The sequence below is a fragment of the Tyto alba genome, unplaced genomic scaffold (genome assembly GCF_018691265.1).
Source record: "Tyto alba isolate M040663 unplaced genomic scaffold, T.alba_DEE_v4.0 Super-Scaffold_20000014, whole genome shotgun sequence".
NCBI classification, from domain to species: domain Eukaryota; kingdom Metazoa; phylum Chordata; class Aves; order Strigiformes; family Tytonidae; genus Tyto; species Tyto alba.
Window position 1 is genome coordinate 69226 of NW_024881287.1, and position 15313 is coordinate 84538.

The 15313-nt window shown below is 50.2% G+C and overlaps 2 protein-coding genes across 2 annotated transcripts in view; one reads left to right on the forward strand and one right to left on the reverse strand.

Annotated features, from left to right (window-relative positions):
- Nucleotides 1-15313, forward strand: part of LOC104357411 (ubiquitin-associated protein 2) — an 83235-nt gene extending 67922 nt beyond the window's left edge. Inside the window, exons 6-12 of the mRNA XM_042793965.1 lie at nt 7466-7544; nt 9021-9235; nt 10529-10628; nt 10712-10819; nt 12301-12368; nt 13330-13521; nt 15131-15313. Of these exons, the coding sequence (XP_042649899.1) occupies nt 7466-7544; nt 9021-9235; nt 10529-10628; nt 10712-10819; nt 12301-12368; nt 13330-13521; nt 15131-15226 (858 nt within the window). The 3' untranslated portion in view covers nt 15227-15313. The remainder of the gene's footprint in view (nt 1-7465; nt 7545-9020; nt 9236-10528; nt 10629-10711; nt 10820-12300; nt 12369-13329; nt 13522-15130) is intronic.
- Nucleotides 3250-4343, reverse strand: LOC122153560 (interferon-like). Its single transcript, XM_042793968.1, has one exon. The coding sequence runs from the start codon at nt 4341-4343 to the stop codon at nt 3603-3605; it is 741 nt and encodes a 246-aa protein (XP_042649902.1). The 3' UTR covers nt 3250-3602.

Genomic DNA, 15313 nt, shown 5'->3' on the forward strand with positions numbered 1-15313 from the left:
TCTGGCACACGACGGGTGGCACAGTTACGTTGTTGCTGTGTGGTTTTGGTGTGGTTTTTCCTTTCTCTGCTTGGCTAGCGGTTAGGACTGTTTCGCTGAATTTCCCTTTCTGACGAAGTCTCTTTTCCTTATCTAATTCTTCAGCCTTGGGTTTGTGTTTTTTACGTTGGGTACGTTTTTCGCTTTGCTTTTTATGAATAAATCCTTTCTGTTTAGATTTTTGGACATTTGTTAAATGATGTATTCTTTGGAATCTCCAAAGCTTTCTAAGTGCAGCTGGCCATTCAGGAGGTGTCTGTGGTTGTCAGTACTTGAACTTTGAATTTTTCCTCATGAGGATGCTACAATCTCTTTGCTACCTTTTCTTCGGTTTGATCCTCATTGTGATGGGGGTTAAGAAGTCTTTTCTAAGCTGATGCTTATTTAACAATGAAGGAGATGCAGCCAAAACTTCTTTTCAGATCTGAATGTATTTGGCATTTTTGCCAGTTGAGCAGTTTGTTGTGACTACAGTCTCATTGTGCCACGGAGAAGAAAATACCCTCTCGAATCAGTTCTCTTTTTGAAATGTCCAGTGTTTGCCTGGTAAAATGCTTATGTCTTCCGTTACGCTCCCATACTACTGGAACTTTTCAGATTCTCTCTTGTTATTTCTTTTTTCTCTTCACTCTTTGTACAACAGTTCTTTCCATTTCTAAAGCTCTTTTCCCAAGACGAGTTTTGCTCTGGACGTCCCAAGTGCTAGCTGGTACTGAGGGTCCGTGGTGTCAGGAGGTTGCTGAGAGCCTTGTCCAGTGATGCCTTTGGATATACCTTCAGGAATGGACATCTCGCCACCTCCCCGCTGCCTCTTGTGGTGTTGTATCTGTCGCCTTCCTGGTAGAGTCAGTAATAGTGTGTTTAGTCTTCCTGGTGTGAATTGCCTGTGTTGCGGCTTGTGTCGTTCCCTGTCCTCCTCCGGTTTTCTGCCTGAGGTGGGTTTTACTCTTCAGCCACCTCAGAGAAGACAGAGAGCAAATGAGGCTCCCCTGCCTGGTGTCACAGAGTATTTCTGTTTGGAAGGAACGTGAGGAGGTGTCGTGGTTTAGGCCTGATTGGCAGCCAACCACAACGCAGCAGCTCTCTCTCCCTTCCCCTCCAGCAATGAGAAGGGACAGAGAGCCAGACTTGGGGTTCAAGATAGGACTGGGACGGGGGAATATCCCTTTTTTATGATCACGAGCAAAAGGCAGACTCGTTAGGGGAAGAAAAAAAACCCATACATTTATTACAGACAGTAACAACACATAACAGAGTAAGGCAGTGAGAAGCATTGCCACATCTTGAGAACACCTTCCCCCCACCCCTCCCTTCTTCCCGGGCTCAGCTCTGCTCCCGATATCTCTACCTCCTCCCCCAGTGGCGCAGAGGCAGGGAATGGGGGGTGCAGTCAGTACTGCCACTTCCTTCATGTTCGGTGAGGGGAGTGTCCGGAACTTGTTCCCCCTGCTCCATCATGGTCCCCCTCTCACAGGAGACAGTCCTCCACAAACTTTCTCCGACTTGAATTCCTCCCATAGGCCGCAGCGTTCCCCACACTGCTCCGTCATGGGTCACTAACTTTCTCCGACTGGATTCCCTCCCACGGCTGCAGCCCTTCCCGAGCTGCTCTGGCGTGGAACACCCCCGCATGCTGCAATCCTCCCAGCACTGAATTACAGCAGCGGGGCTGCCTTTTCCCCTGAGACCCCGGCCTTCTTTGGGCACTGAACGTTGATCATGCGAGCAGGAGCAACAAGCCATAAATCAGTGTCTGCTCCACCGTAGTTCTTCCTGGTTGGCAGGGGGGGCTGCCCTGCCATCTCCCCACAGGATACAGGAGGGTCTCTGCTCCGGCACACCTCCCCCCTCCTTCCTTCCTCCGTTCCTCCACTGACCTTGGTGTTCATGCAGCTGCAGCAACTCCTCCTCAGAAGTCTGACTGCCCGTCACCACGTCCCTTCTTAAATACGTTATCGCAGAGGCGCAGCCAATTGGCTCAATTTCCCAAACAGAAGTGGAGCTGACGTGGAGCTGGGGGAGCTTCGAGAAGCTTCTCACAGGGGGCCGCCCCGATAGCCCCCTCCCCTGCCACCAAAAAACTCCACCACTCACTCAACCTAGTACAGGCGGACTGTAGTGGAAGGTGGAAGTTGCGTTTGGAGGGTTCCTGTTATGGACCTGCCTGTGTTGGGTCCCCCTTGTTTCCTCGCTCTCCAGGGCACGCGTAGTGCCCGTTTGTGTTTGCACGGAGCAGTGTCCTTGCAGTGAGGTGGTGGTGGAGGGGCTGTGGCTGAGCAAGGAGAACAAGCTCTTTGTCCCATGCAGGAGCAGGTCGGATCTGCTGAACTTTTATGTTGTCCTGCTCAGACTTAGCTGGGGTGCACAGAGGACCCGGGGCGGGTATTTTTGGGGTGGTGGTTGGAGGGGAAAGCAGTAGCTGATGCTGGTGGTGTGAGGGCAGTTTCCTGTAAGGAGAGGGCTGTGCTGGTCTGGTCTGTGCTGGTTGGTTGGGAGCGTGTTGGATGGTGGTGTTTTGGGGATGTATCTTTTCATTTGCTAAGGATGTGTTGGGGTGAAAAAGGGCTAAGTGAATGAGCTCTGTGTAGCGAGGCAGGTCCCCATGGCCACTGGTGTGTGAGCACAGGCAGGAGCATCCTGGGCCAGTTGTGGTGGCTGTAGGCGAGCAAGGAGCAGTCTTGGGCATGTGCTGTGTTTTCAGAGGCTTTCTGGTGTTTCTTGGGTGGGGTGGGTAGCCCTGGACTGGTGTTGCCTGTCCAAATCTCTGCATGCCTTGGTGCGTCCGCTCCTTGCCCCTTTGAGTTGCATGCACCTTGTTTACGCCACCCTGCGTGGTCCCAGGCGGTGCTGCGGCATTGCTGAGTGCTGGTTTGTGAGGAGGTGGTGGTTTGGAGGTGGCTTTGATGTCTTGTCAGTGGGAGGGGGTTGGGAAGGGGGAGAGTGGGTGGTGGGAGAGAAGTGCGCGGGGCAGGCATCGTGTCCTCTGGGCACGTGTGCCCTGGAGGTCTGGCATCAGCAGTGGATGCCTGTGGGCTTGAAGGACCATTGTGGGTGCCCAGAGGGACCCGCTGTCCGGAGCCTTCGACTGGGACGTGGGGCACTGGTGGAACGGGCTGCAGGAGGGAGGCTCACCCCTGCCTGCCTGCAGGGACCCTGGGTTTGCCTGTCAGGTACACGCGTGATGAACACCTCTTTTCTTTTTCCTTCGTTTTTGCTTTTCGAAAAGTCTTTATTTCCAACAAGTGAATGAATAAATAAAGATGCAAATTTTTAAATTAATGGCTGGCTAAATAAATAAATAAATTAACGCACAAGCAAACAAATAGATAGAGTTTTGTGATCAGTGGTCATTGGCGTAAGAGTCCCGCAGTGTCCATGGGGGCCTTCCCCTCCAGCGGGGGAGGTCACAGGCTGGACGGGCTAGCTCACACGGTGGGTAAGAAATACCAGCCCTCTCCCCAGAGCCTCGCAGCTGTCGGTAAGCATGCAGCAGCGCAGTTTCCTCGTCCTCCCTTTGCAGCGAGGCTGTGGCCCTGATGCAGGGGTGCGGGCCCTTGCCGCGGTCATGCCCGTTTCCCCGTCGGTGCGGGCTGCTGGCTGGCAGAGGTGTGAGCAGTGCTGAGCAATCCCAGCCCGGGCTGCTGCCGCCTCTGCTCGATACGCGGCTGCCAGCGCTGGGTGGGGCTGGACCTCTGGTGCAGGTGGGCTGGGTGGGGGGCAGGAGCGTCTTGGCTCGTCATTTGCCGGATCAGTGTGCCCACCTGTAGGAACCAGGCGCGAGCCTGGAGGCGGACGCGGTCCCAGGCGCAGGCGCTGTGGTTGTGGGTGCGGAGGAAGTGTTGGATGTCGCTGAAGTGTTTGCTGATGGTGAGCGGCAGGTTGCGGGGCCCTTGCCTTTGGAAGTCCATCCTGTTGGCTGTCACGCATTGCTCCAGGCGGTGGATGTGGTGCTGGAGGTTGTTGAGGAGGCGGTGGCGTGCGTCGTGGTCCCAGTGTTGGGGGGTGCTGGGGCTGCTGAGGGTGTGGAAGAGGTGCTGGAGGATGCGTAGGGCGGTGTGGGCGGCTTGCTGTGGGCGGTGGGTGTGGAGGAGGGTGTCGGGGAAGGCGGGCGGGTGCGGGTGGTGGCAGGGCTGTGGCGGGCTGGGAGCCACGGCCTGGAGGAGCTGGAGGCTGTCCCAGGGGAAGGTGGCGTGGCGGGGCCGCAGGTGGTGGCAGGCGAGGGCGGTGGCGAGAGGCGGCAGGAGGAGCAGGAGCGCCGGGGCGGCGGGGCGCAGGCGGGGCTGTGGGGCTGCGGGCGCAGGCATGGTGGGGCTGTGGGTGCCGCGTGGGGGGTGCTGGGCAGGAGGCGGGTGCGGCGTGGTGGCGGTGCGGGTGGGCGCTGTGCTTGGGGTGCTGCCGGCCGGGCGGCTTTATGTGGTGCTGTGGCTTTCCTTTCATCATCGTCAAGTAGGCAGAATTTCCCTGCTTCCCTTTTCAGTTTTGCTTTCCGTTTACCTTCTCCCCGGGCTTTTGTTGTGCTTGCCAAAGTGTGAGCAGGAGCTTGGCCCTTTCCACGAGAAGTGGAGCTTGTTCTTTCCCATGGCTGCTGCTGAGGGAGTCCCACTCCTGTGCTGTTGTGGTTCAGGTCATGATTTGAAAGCTCTTGTGGCTGCGTCTTTTGGCCAGCTGTGCTTGGGATGCTTTTCAGGATTTCCTTTTTGTCTGTATTATGAGTTGGTTTTCTTGCATTTTATTTTCACATTTCTCAGCCTACCAACATATATTTTTTGTTTTCCGTGCTCTGGTATTATTTGTATATATGAATTAATCCCTCTTTTCCTTTATTTCTCACTGACAAATATTTTCAGTTTGTTAGTCTATTACTTTATTTTCTTTCATTTTCCTTTCTCTGTTGCATCTGCAGCTTTGCTGTAGGAAGAGTTTTTCCTCTCTCTGAAAGTATCTTACAGAATATTTTGGGGACATCTGTCATCCCCTTCAACCCCCTAATTGTTTGTCCTCAGTGTGTTGATAACTAAGAATAAATGTATAAATGATACAAATGATTTTTCATCAACTATTCATACAATGATTGTGATTTCCAGATTTTTTTTCATTGTGTTTTGAATTTGTTGTAATAACTCTGCAATATTAGGTGTTTGGGAGGCAGGAGGAGGTGGGAATATTTGGCTTTGACGTGCTCTTTGGCATACATCTAGAAAGTGAAAGTGTGCAGAATCCCAAGTGCAAGTCATCACTGCTTCCTGGGAGTCAAGGAATTTCAGTGGCTGCTGATACATCAAGAATGGGGGTTTCTCATGAGGTTTGGGAGGGGATTCTGGTTTAATTTAAATCAGTTAATTGATGTCTATGTTGATGATGTAAATTCTCACTGTGTTTTTTGGCAGTGGGTTTTTTGTATGTGTGTGTGTGTGTGTATTACTTTGGGAAATGCTATCTTTTCAGTTAGTCTGTTGCAGGCTGCCTGTGTGGCAGAGATCTTACAGATGCCTTAGCTGGTGTGTGTGGTTCCTAGCAAGCTGCTTCGTTGTGCTTAAATGTATTACATCAGACGAGTTATCATTTTTCAGTCCTTTTCCATCTCACCCTTTGAGTCTATTCCTGATATTTCACTTTTGACTTTAGACACCTTCCACTGCATGCTTTCTGTAGGTCAGGAAATACCAATGTTGCTTGGAGAGCAGAGTATCTCTTCTGATGTTTTGCTGTGGGTGGGCATGAAGTGCAAAGATAACTGTCTTGCACTTATATTTTCTGATTGTTTTTTTTGTTTTGAATGTGTGTATGCACAGGAGTGTGGGATAGGGATATGCAGTGCTGATGTGATTTTTCCCCCACCTGAGGGGCAGTGGGAATAATTGCAATCCTTAGACCATGTTTTCATGCGATTTGGTTATATTTTGTCTGGTTTATATAGGGGAAATGCTAATGTGTAAGTTCCAGTTCATATCCATCAGATGCTGTTCAGATCTCTTCTCCAAATCTGCTTTTTGTGGCATTTTCCTTGGAAGGAGATAGGAATGCTGTTTTTGAGTAACCTGATAAGGCTTTTATTGTCAAGGTGGTTGTGTTTTGTTAAGTGATTCATGCCAGAGTTGATAAGGTGAAATTACCTGGGTGGGAAAGGATGATGAAATAAGACATCATTTCAAGTTACAGAAAGCACCTTTAATACTAAATCTTTGCCAGATTGTTTTGTGTTCAGTGATGGAGGATTGGTAATAGGAAACAGGGGGCTGATGCACAAAAATGCAGCAAGACAGGAAGGTGCTGTCAACTCTGAGAAAGCATTTGAGGTGCTGGGGAATTGGCAGAGAGAGGTATGAAGAAGGAGGGGCTTTTTCTAGTGCTGGAGTTGTTGGAAATTAATATGCTAGTGGTTAAAGCATTAACTCTTGGTGGATTGGAACTGGTGAGGAGTAAACCATGAGAATTAGGAGGGAAAACGCTTAGTAACGTACCAGCCCCATAGGGGGAGTTCATCCATAAAGAGAAGGGCAAACTTTTCTATTTTTATCCCAAATTGAAGATAAAATGCTGCTTTAGTTTTGCAGTCATGTCCTGTCATCTCGGAGTGCAAGCTTTCTAGGCTGAGAACTGTGTTACCTTCCTGTAGAGGACCTAAGAGAATGATCTAAAGCAGTGGCCTCCACCTTTTTTGATCATATACCCCATCAGTAAAAAATCCATGAGGATTCCCTCCCAATATGTTTTTATTTCTAAATTATAAACGTATACTACTGTACTAACATGTATGTTACCAAACATGCACAAAAATAAAAAAGTATAAGAGAAAGGTTAAACACTTTTTAAATTTTTTAAATTTTACTTTACTTTTAAATTATCTTGTGCACCCCACTTTGGAGACTACTGATCTGAGATATCCTGTAACATAGTTTAAATAAATTTTCCAGTCATCCAGGAATGACTCTTTTTCTCCCTTTTTTTTTTTTAATTTTTTGAATGTTTATGCTGTTTTCCTATCTGACATTTCCACTTTTAGAAAACATGACATGGTACAAGGCTAAAACCTTTAGACTACATCCACGCTGTGATTATGGTCCTGGCCTGACCCCACGTCTTTGGCTCCTGATGGCCTTTTGCTCTTCCAGGTGCAGTCTTGTTGGCAGATGACAGCTCAGAGCTGAGGACTGGGAGGGGAAGGCATTTAGTTGTGCCTTTAACCTTACCATTAAGAGATGAAGTGTTTGTATATAATATTGAAAATGTCTATAAAGTAGGTTTATTTTGAAGTTGAGGATCCAGGTAAATCTTTAGATCTGCTGTAAGTGATAAGGTCAGCTTCTGCCCTAACTTCCTGTAGTTTGTCCTTTTTAGATTTTCTAATGCATATCGTGTGGGGTTAAGAGTTGTCCACTTCTGTTATGATTTCAACAGTTAAAAAAACGTGTTATCTCTTTCCAAGGATTACTACGGAATTACATTCCCTGCTCCTGCAACCTTGACGGGCAGAGATGGGAGCCTTGCTAACAACCCGTACTCAGGTGAGTGCTATTTAAAGATGAGGTTGGTAAGTAAAATGAGCTGGTTTCTAAATGCAGGTCATCCTGCTGTTGCTGAAAGAGCAATCATTTTTCCCTTCTGTAAGCAGTTAAACCCATCAGTCCAAGCTAGTCAAAAAGCGAGCATCTCCCTCTCAACCCTGACATTGATGTTTCTTCATGGTTTTGATCAGTAATTCATATGTGGCTTTTTCTGGGACTAAGTTGGATAGCCTTTGAGAATAAGTGAAAAAATGTTATGAACGTAAACAGCAGTGTCATTTAGTGTCCTTCCCAGGCACATACAGACAGGTGCTTGAAAAATACTCCATAACCTAATCATTCTTCTCAAAATTCAGCTGGCTTGCTTTCCCTTTTCTGGCACTGGAATATACCCCTTGCAGCACCTCCCCATACTTTGCTATTGCTGTTTTAGCACTTGTATGTTCCCAGCAGGAGCTGCACCTAGTAGGCTCTCCTTCACCCTCCCCAAATCTAATGGACTTCATTCCCAAAAGCATATAGTCGAAGAAGCCCCTCCTCATTCCTGCTCTTCCTCTTCAGTTATCATTGTGCAAAGATGACATTAATGCCATCCCGGATTTTCAGCCAGTGGTTTTCATCCACTGCTATCTGATTACAGCTTAAAACTGTAGCCATAGGCATTATAATTCCTGTAATGATAGTATTAAGTGTTGTCATGCTTCTTGGTTACCAACATAATGAATACTGGTTGGGAATGAGATAGATGTGATTGATGTAGGTCACCTCCCTAAAATACATGTGATCGTGCTGCTCTGTAGGCCACCAGAAAATGCAAGTGTTTGGGAGTTTTCTGCTGCGTAATCACTTCTCTTGGGAGGCTGCTTTTGGGTTAATAACCAAATTTCCCTTCCTACTTCTTCAATAAGGTGGCCCACGATGCAAGCCTTGCTTTCCTGGCCTTCAGCTACTGTCTTCAGAACTTTGGTGGTGTGAGGAAACGGACATATAATTAGTCATGCTTAGCAAATAAACAGACATTGACAAAAATACGCCCATCGCTGCCTGTAAATCCTAACTTGCTTTCAGCCCATGAAGCTCAGCTAATCAGTTTAACCTCCAGGAGAGTCACACTTTAACCCAACAACCATTTGCTCTTTGGCTATTTACCATACTTCTGCTTTTAGCCTGTTTTATTGCAATGATCTGATAGTAATGAATCTACTCAGACCATGTCAGATAGGTAAGTACTGGTATCTCCATTTTATCAATGGATTAGCCATGGCACAGAGTTCTGTGCCATGAGCAGGCAATGTCCCTGTGGCCATCAGGAACAGAGACCGGGAGAGTTCTTCCCATGAGCAACTGCAGCCTTTCAAGTGTAGGGTGTACTCTCTTCTGTAGTTGTCTACTTGTATTCAAAGGATTTGAATCCTTTGAGTTCTCTGCTTTTGGAGTGGCTTTGATAGCTTTTCTGATCAGTTCTTTCTTTCACAGGTGACGTAACAAAATTTGGCCGTGGGGATTCTGCCTCCCCTGCTCCTGCTACCACACTCGCCCAGCCACAGCAGAACCAGACACAGACTCACCATACAACTCAGCAGCCCTTCCTCAACCCGACCCTGCCCCCAGGGTACAGCTACACTGGGTTACCTTATTACGCTGGTGTGCCTGGTGTACCCAGTGCGTTCCAGTATGGGCCAACCATGTTTGTAAGTGTGACAGCCTGACCTGTAACTCTCCCTTCATGCCTCTCTGGTTTTGTGCTCTCCAGCCCAAACCTTCCATATCATAGAATCGCAGAATGATTTGGGTTGGGAGGGACCTTAAAGATCATCTAGTTCCACCCCCCCTGCCACGGGCAGGGCCCCCTTCCCCCAGCCCAGGGGGCTCCCAGCCCCGTCCAGCCTGGCCTGGAACCCTTCCAGGGAGGGGGCAGCCACAGCTGCTCTGGGCACCCTGGGCCAGCGCCTCACCACCCTCACAGGGAAGAATTTATTCCTTATGTCCAATCTAAATCTGCCCTCATTCAGTTTAAAACTGTTGCCCTTTGTCCTGTCACTACAGGGCCTGGTAAAAAGTTTTTCTGTCTTCCTTATAAGCCCCCTTTAAGTATTGAAAGGCTGTAATAAGGTCTCCCTGGAGCCTTCTCTTCTCCAGGGCCATGTCTTTCTCATACTGGGGATCCCAGAGCTGGATCCAGTACTCTGGTCGGGTCTCGTAAGAATAGAATAGAATCAGGTTCCCCAGTCTGCAAGGGATCTCCAAGTACATGCAGTTGTGAGAAAATATCTGCAGTCCCTTCCCCAAGAAAACAGGAAATTTAAAAGGCCAGAACTCATGGACTCGTGTGCAGGTTTACTGTAAATAGCAGACAGCTAGCTCATGGACTCAGTGTTCATGAAAGCCCTTACCAGTCTCTGGAGAGTCAAAGGGAGGTCCAAAGCTGAGTCAGTGAGCTGAGAATGCCTAGGAAATCCTTTTGAGGATGGAGGAGCCTCCATTAAGTCAGAGAGCAGTGCTTAGTAGTGTCAGGCAGAAGGTTATTTGGGAGAAGGTGATGCTTCAGTCAGAAGGGTAGATAAGTCTATTTTAGGGCCCTGTGAGACAGTGTTTTATGAAACAGCCTCAGGCAGGAATTGATGTTTTGTCTGATTCAGGAGGGAGAGCACTGTGGTTGCTCCTTCCTGGGTTTGTGGGTAAGAATTTGCTGTTTACATTCAGTGTATGAAAGACATACGCAACCTGTTCTGAGAGAGGGTTGCACTGCAACCAGGGGGGCAGCTCTAGCAGAAAACCTGGGGCTTGCACAAACCCAGTACAGCAAGTTACTGCTGGAAGCGTGAGTGCCTCGTCCCATGCCATGCCAGTGCTCCCAGCTGCAGATCGAATTTCCCACGCGAGGTGGAGATGCCGGTGCCATCCCCACTAGGTGGCAGAGGGAGTTTGCATTTTGCCTGCTGCTCCCCGGTTAACAGTGCCTTTTGTTGCCTTCCTTTGTCCAGGTACCTCCAGCATCTGCTAAGCAGCATGGAGTCAACCTGAACACCGCGTCGACTCCTTTCCAGCAAGCGAGTGGCTACGGGCAGCACGGCTATGGAGCAGGTATGCTTACCACTGCGCTGTTCACGTGAGCATCTGCAGAGCTGCTTGCGCACTGTAACACCTTGTCTTGTACACACCGGCAGGCTATGATGACTTAACGCAGGGAACAGCAGCTGGAGATTACAGCAAAGGAGGCTACAGTGGGTCATCTCAAGCACAAAACAAATCTGCTGGCACTGGACCTGGGAAAGGTAACACGTGAGACTTGAGGTTGCTCTTGAGTGGGATTTAGCAAGGCGAGCTCCCAGTGCTGTGCAGTCAACACAGCAGCCAGCTCTAAACAGGGTCACTCTCCAAGATGTTTCTCCATCTCCCGTATACAAAATCCTTTTTTAAAGGCCCAAATATTCCTTCTAAACCTCATGGCTGAACGTTGCATAAGGATTTGTGTGGCTGATGCGCAGCTTTGTCCACAGTTATAGATGGGAGAAATGGTGAGCTGTTTACTCTGCTGAAGTTTTCTTTGCTGAAGTATAGTGGTGCTGTAGCAGTGCTGAAACCTGAGCAGTTGGATGCTGCTGCTGAAATGGTCCTCTGCCAAACAAATAGATCTTGAGTTTCTTGGTAGGCACCTGAGATAGCTGTGTGTTAGGGATGAACAGGGCAGTTCACACATCTCTGGCTGTTGTTTCAGCTGCTGTTCATATACCCTGTAACTCATCACTTTGTTTCATGCCTGGAAATGTTTCCTTTGTGACTGTAAAGGCTGAAGAATTTATACAGCTTATGTGAAAGCTTTATTCTGCTCATGCTGGTTAGACCTGAGAAATGTATACTGAACTGCTTAGCACTAACTGGCTCATCCTTGGGCTTAAGCAAATACCAAGCATTTACTGTGCATTTGAAACACCAGCTGGACTGTCTTCAGCCAAGAGCTGATCATGCTGCCCTCTGTGGAGCAGCAATCCAAAAAGGAGGAATGTCCTAGGAAGGGTACAACCTCAGAGCAATGCACACCCTGAGTCCAGTCCTCTGAGTCACTGGTCAAAGGAACCACTGGTTTTATTACAGTCCAAGTGAAATGATTAGAGCCAGTCTTTGTAAATCTATGAATAAGTGACTGGTTTGAGGGCCTCTTACTCACAGTGAGTGTTTCTGAGCCTGTTGTGGCATCAGCTGGTCCAGGTGGAGGCCAGCCTGAACCAGTGATACTTATTCTCTCAGGGCAGAGGAGCATTGCAGACCTCACCCTCCTGCAGAATGTAAAAGGACAAGGGTTCAAATGTGTAGCAGATGCTGAGTCTCATCGCTCAGTGCACTACTGGAAAGCTCTTGAATGCTGCAACAGAGCCAAAAGCATCCCTAATCCTAGGGGAAACCTGACTTTTCATGAGTTTAAATGAGTGTTCGGTGCAGGCAGCTGCTGCCTGGTGAAATGCGTTTGCATCCAAGCGGTAACCGCTGGGTCGTGGATGTGGGTGATTTATCCCAGCGGGCTGATTTCCCGCTTCGCAGCAGAAGCAAGGAACCAAACCCTTTCTGCTGTTCCCGAGTGGGGTGCCGTGGGTCTGAGAGCACGGAGAACCCCGCGGGGCTGGCAGCAGCGGCAGCAGGGCCGGTGGTGCAGCGACTGCAGGCAAAGGTGCATCCGTGGTGGTGCAGGGAGCAAAGCACGGGGCTCATGCCGCATGGTGGTTGACTTTCTCATTGTCAGTGGTGTTTTGTTTTCCAGGTGTTTCTGTGACCTCAAGTAACACAGGTGTGCCTGACATCAGTGGCTCAGTCTATAACAAGACTCAGGTGAGCAACGCTGGACCCTCCTCCCCTCTGGCCTGGGTCCAGGCTGATGGCTGCCCTGTTCCCAGGCTGGCCTGTCTCAGGGGCAGCAGGCCATGGCATTTCTTAGGCTGGCTGTTTGCTGTTGGCATGGAGCCTCTCTCTCTGCCCCGTTCCTTCTACCGCGGCAGCTGCTGGCAGGGGCACACCGCTCTACGCTGCCACACGCAGGCCCGTGCGAGCTGCAGCCTGGGTGCAAATGAAATGTGATGGTGCTAATCTTTTTAGTCAAAGTAGCCCCCAGTGAAGGTGAGTGGAGAGGCTTTTTGCTTTTCACCATACAGACCAGCCAGTAGTGCCCACCCCTAACATCCGAGGGTCCCTGTCCCACACTCTCCTGTGGCCAATCCCCAGCGTACAGCTTCCCAGGGAAAGCAGAAAACACTTTGTCCAGCCATGGTGTGCAGTGAGCTTATGTCCAGCTCCTGTTTTCTCCTCTCTACACCCTCATCCAGGGGAATGTCTGGCTGTGATCCATGCTTACAGGTAGGAAGCCAGCTCTGTTACACACTTAGTGTTAGGGGTCAAGCTTTGGCCAGGAGGAGGAAAATCTTATTGCGAGTTCTGCTGCCCTGGGTAGGTCGAGTAATTCCATGCTGAGACCCTGCAGTGTATGAAGGACTGATTTCAGGCAGCTGCTGCAGTCTCATGTCCCACTGAGTGAAAAGAGGTCAGGGAAAAAAGGAACACAATAGCGTGAAAATAAAACCAAATGTTGGAGGAATTAGTGCAGAAATATGGGTGAGAACAGGAGCTGAAACTCATCTGCTGAAGTGCTTGCAGGTATTCGATGTGATTTGACTCGCTCATGGGGGTTGGTGAAAGGTTCAGGTGAGGTGTGTTTGGGCTACTCTTATTCTTGTCTGGTCACCGTGGGGCTGCTCACACCACTCTCTGATGCTGTCCCCCCTCGCCTCCCGTGCAGACGTATGACAAGCAGGGATTCCATGCTGGCACGCCGCCTCCTTTCAGCCTGCCCTCTGCTCTCGGATCGACTGGGCCCCTGAACCCTGGTGCTGCCCCGGGTTATGCTCCAGCCCCATTTCTCCATATCCTGCCTGCTCATCAGCAGCCTCATTCCCAGATGCTGCATCACCATCTCCAGCAAGATGGGCAGGTGAGTCGGCCCTTTCTGCCTCTGCAGCATGCCTGAGGGCAGATTGTTCCCACCCACATCCCAGCTGGGTCTTGGGGGTTTTTGCTTCCTTCTGGTTTTTGCTTCGCTCATTGGGAAAGGGCCTCGACAATGTTTGCAGACTGACAGACTCGAAGCCGTTGACCAGCCTGGGGAGGGAACCTCATGAAGTTCAGCAAGGGAGAATGCCAAGTCCTGCCCCTGGGGAGGAACAACCCTATGTGCACCAGTATATGCTGGGGGCCAAAGCAGCTTTGCAGAAAAGGCCCTGAGGGTCCCGGTGGACACCAAGTTGACCGTGAGCCAACAACAGTGTGCCCTTGCCACAAAGCAGGCCCATGGGACCCTGGGCTGCAGTAGGCAGAGTGTTGCCAGCAGGTTGATGGAGGTGATCCTTCCCCTCTGCTCAGCACTGGTGAGGCCACACCTGGAGTGCTGTGTCCAGTGCTGGGCTCACCAGTACAAGAGAGACATGGATGTACTAGAGAATCCAACAAAGGGCCACGAGGATGATGAAGGGACCGGATCATCTCTCCTATGGGGAAAGGCTGGGAGAGCTGGGACTGCTCAGCCTGGAGAAGAGAAGGCTGGGGGGAATCACATCAATGTATATAAATATCTGAAGGGAGGGTGTGAAGAGGACAGAACCAGGCTCTTTCCAGTGGTGTCCAGTGACAGGACAGGAGGCAATGGGCACAAACTGAAACACAAGAGGTTCCTCTGAACGTCAGGAAACACTTTTTTGCTGGGATGGTGACCAAGCACTGGCACAGTTTGCCCAGAGAGGTGGTGGAGTCTCCATCCTTGGAGCTGTCTGGACATGGCCCTTGGCAACTGGCTCTAGGTGACCCTGCTTGAGCAGAGGGGTTGGACAAGATACCTCGAGAGGTCCCTGCCAGCCTCAGCCAGCCCGTAGTTCTGAGAAGAGGCCATCCTGATGTGGGGCTCTGAGAAGAGGCCATCCTGATGTGGGGTGTGGAGATGGGCTGTGAGGTGCGAAGCCGAGGCAGGCGCTGCTGTTCCCTGGCTGCGGCGGGAGAGTGGGACGTGAGCACTTGTACTGGAACTCGAGGCGGGAGAGTCAAGCATCCCCTTGCAGGTTGCATGTCAGCTCTGAGTTGGTTTCATCAGCCCATGCATTTCCTTTCCTCACTATAAATATTCCCTGCAAAACCAGAGTGTTCTGCCTTAAGAGTCCAGAAGGAGGAAATTACTTCTCTCTCCAAATGTGTGACATCCCCAGCTGGTGGATCCCCGCCTCTGTCCACCTTGAGAGAGCTCCTTCACTGTCCCCAGTCCTGCTCCTCTCCGTCCTTGTGCTTGAACCTGTCTTGGGGAGGGGGAGGGCAGTGGGGCGGTGCCCCCACACTCCTGCTTGGTGTTTCGGTGGCTGCTGGTCCTGGATTGCGAGATGCAGAGATGTTGCAGGGCAGAGATGGATCCGTTCAGGGGGGAGCATCGCTGCATTGGTGGGTGTCAGGGCTGTCCCCAGGGGTGGCAGCTCTTCTGGTGACAGGGAGCACTTCATCTTCCTGGGAGCACTGGTGCTATGGCAGCTGATGCCCATATCTCCTTCATTTCCGATTTGTAGGGTGGATCTGGCCAACGCAACCAACCCAGCACCATGCAGCAAAAGTCTCAGGCTACCAAAACCGCCTATGGCACTTCTCCATACTGGACAAACTAAATCTGAAACCAGGAGGGAGGAGAAAATGAAAGGAGAGGAGGAGGAGGAGGAAAAAAAAAAAAAAAAAAAAAAAAAGGAAAAAACAAA

What these genes read in the sequence shown, in the direction of transcription:
- LOC122153560 (XM_042793968.1), bottom strand. Translation starts at nt 4,343, where the DNA reads ATGCCTGCGCCCGCAGCCCCACAGCCCCGCCTGCGCCCCGCCGCCCCG.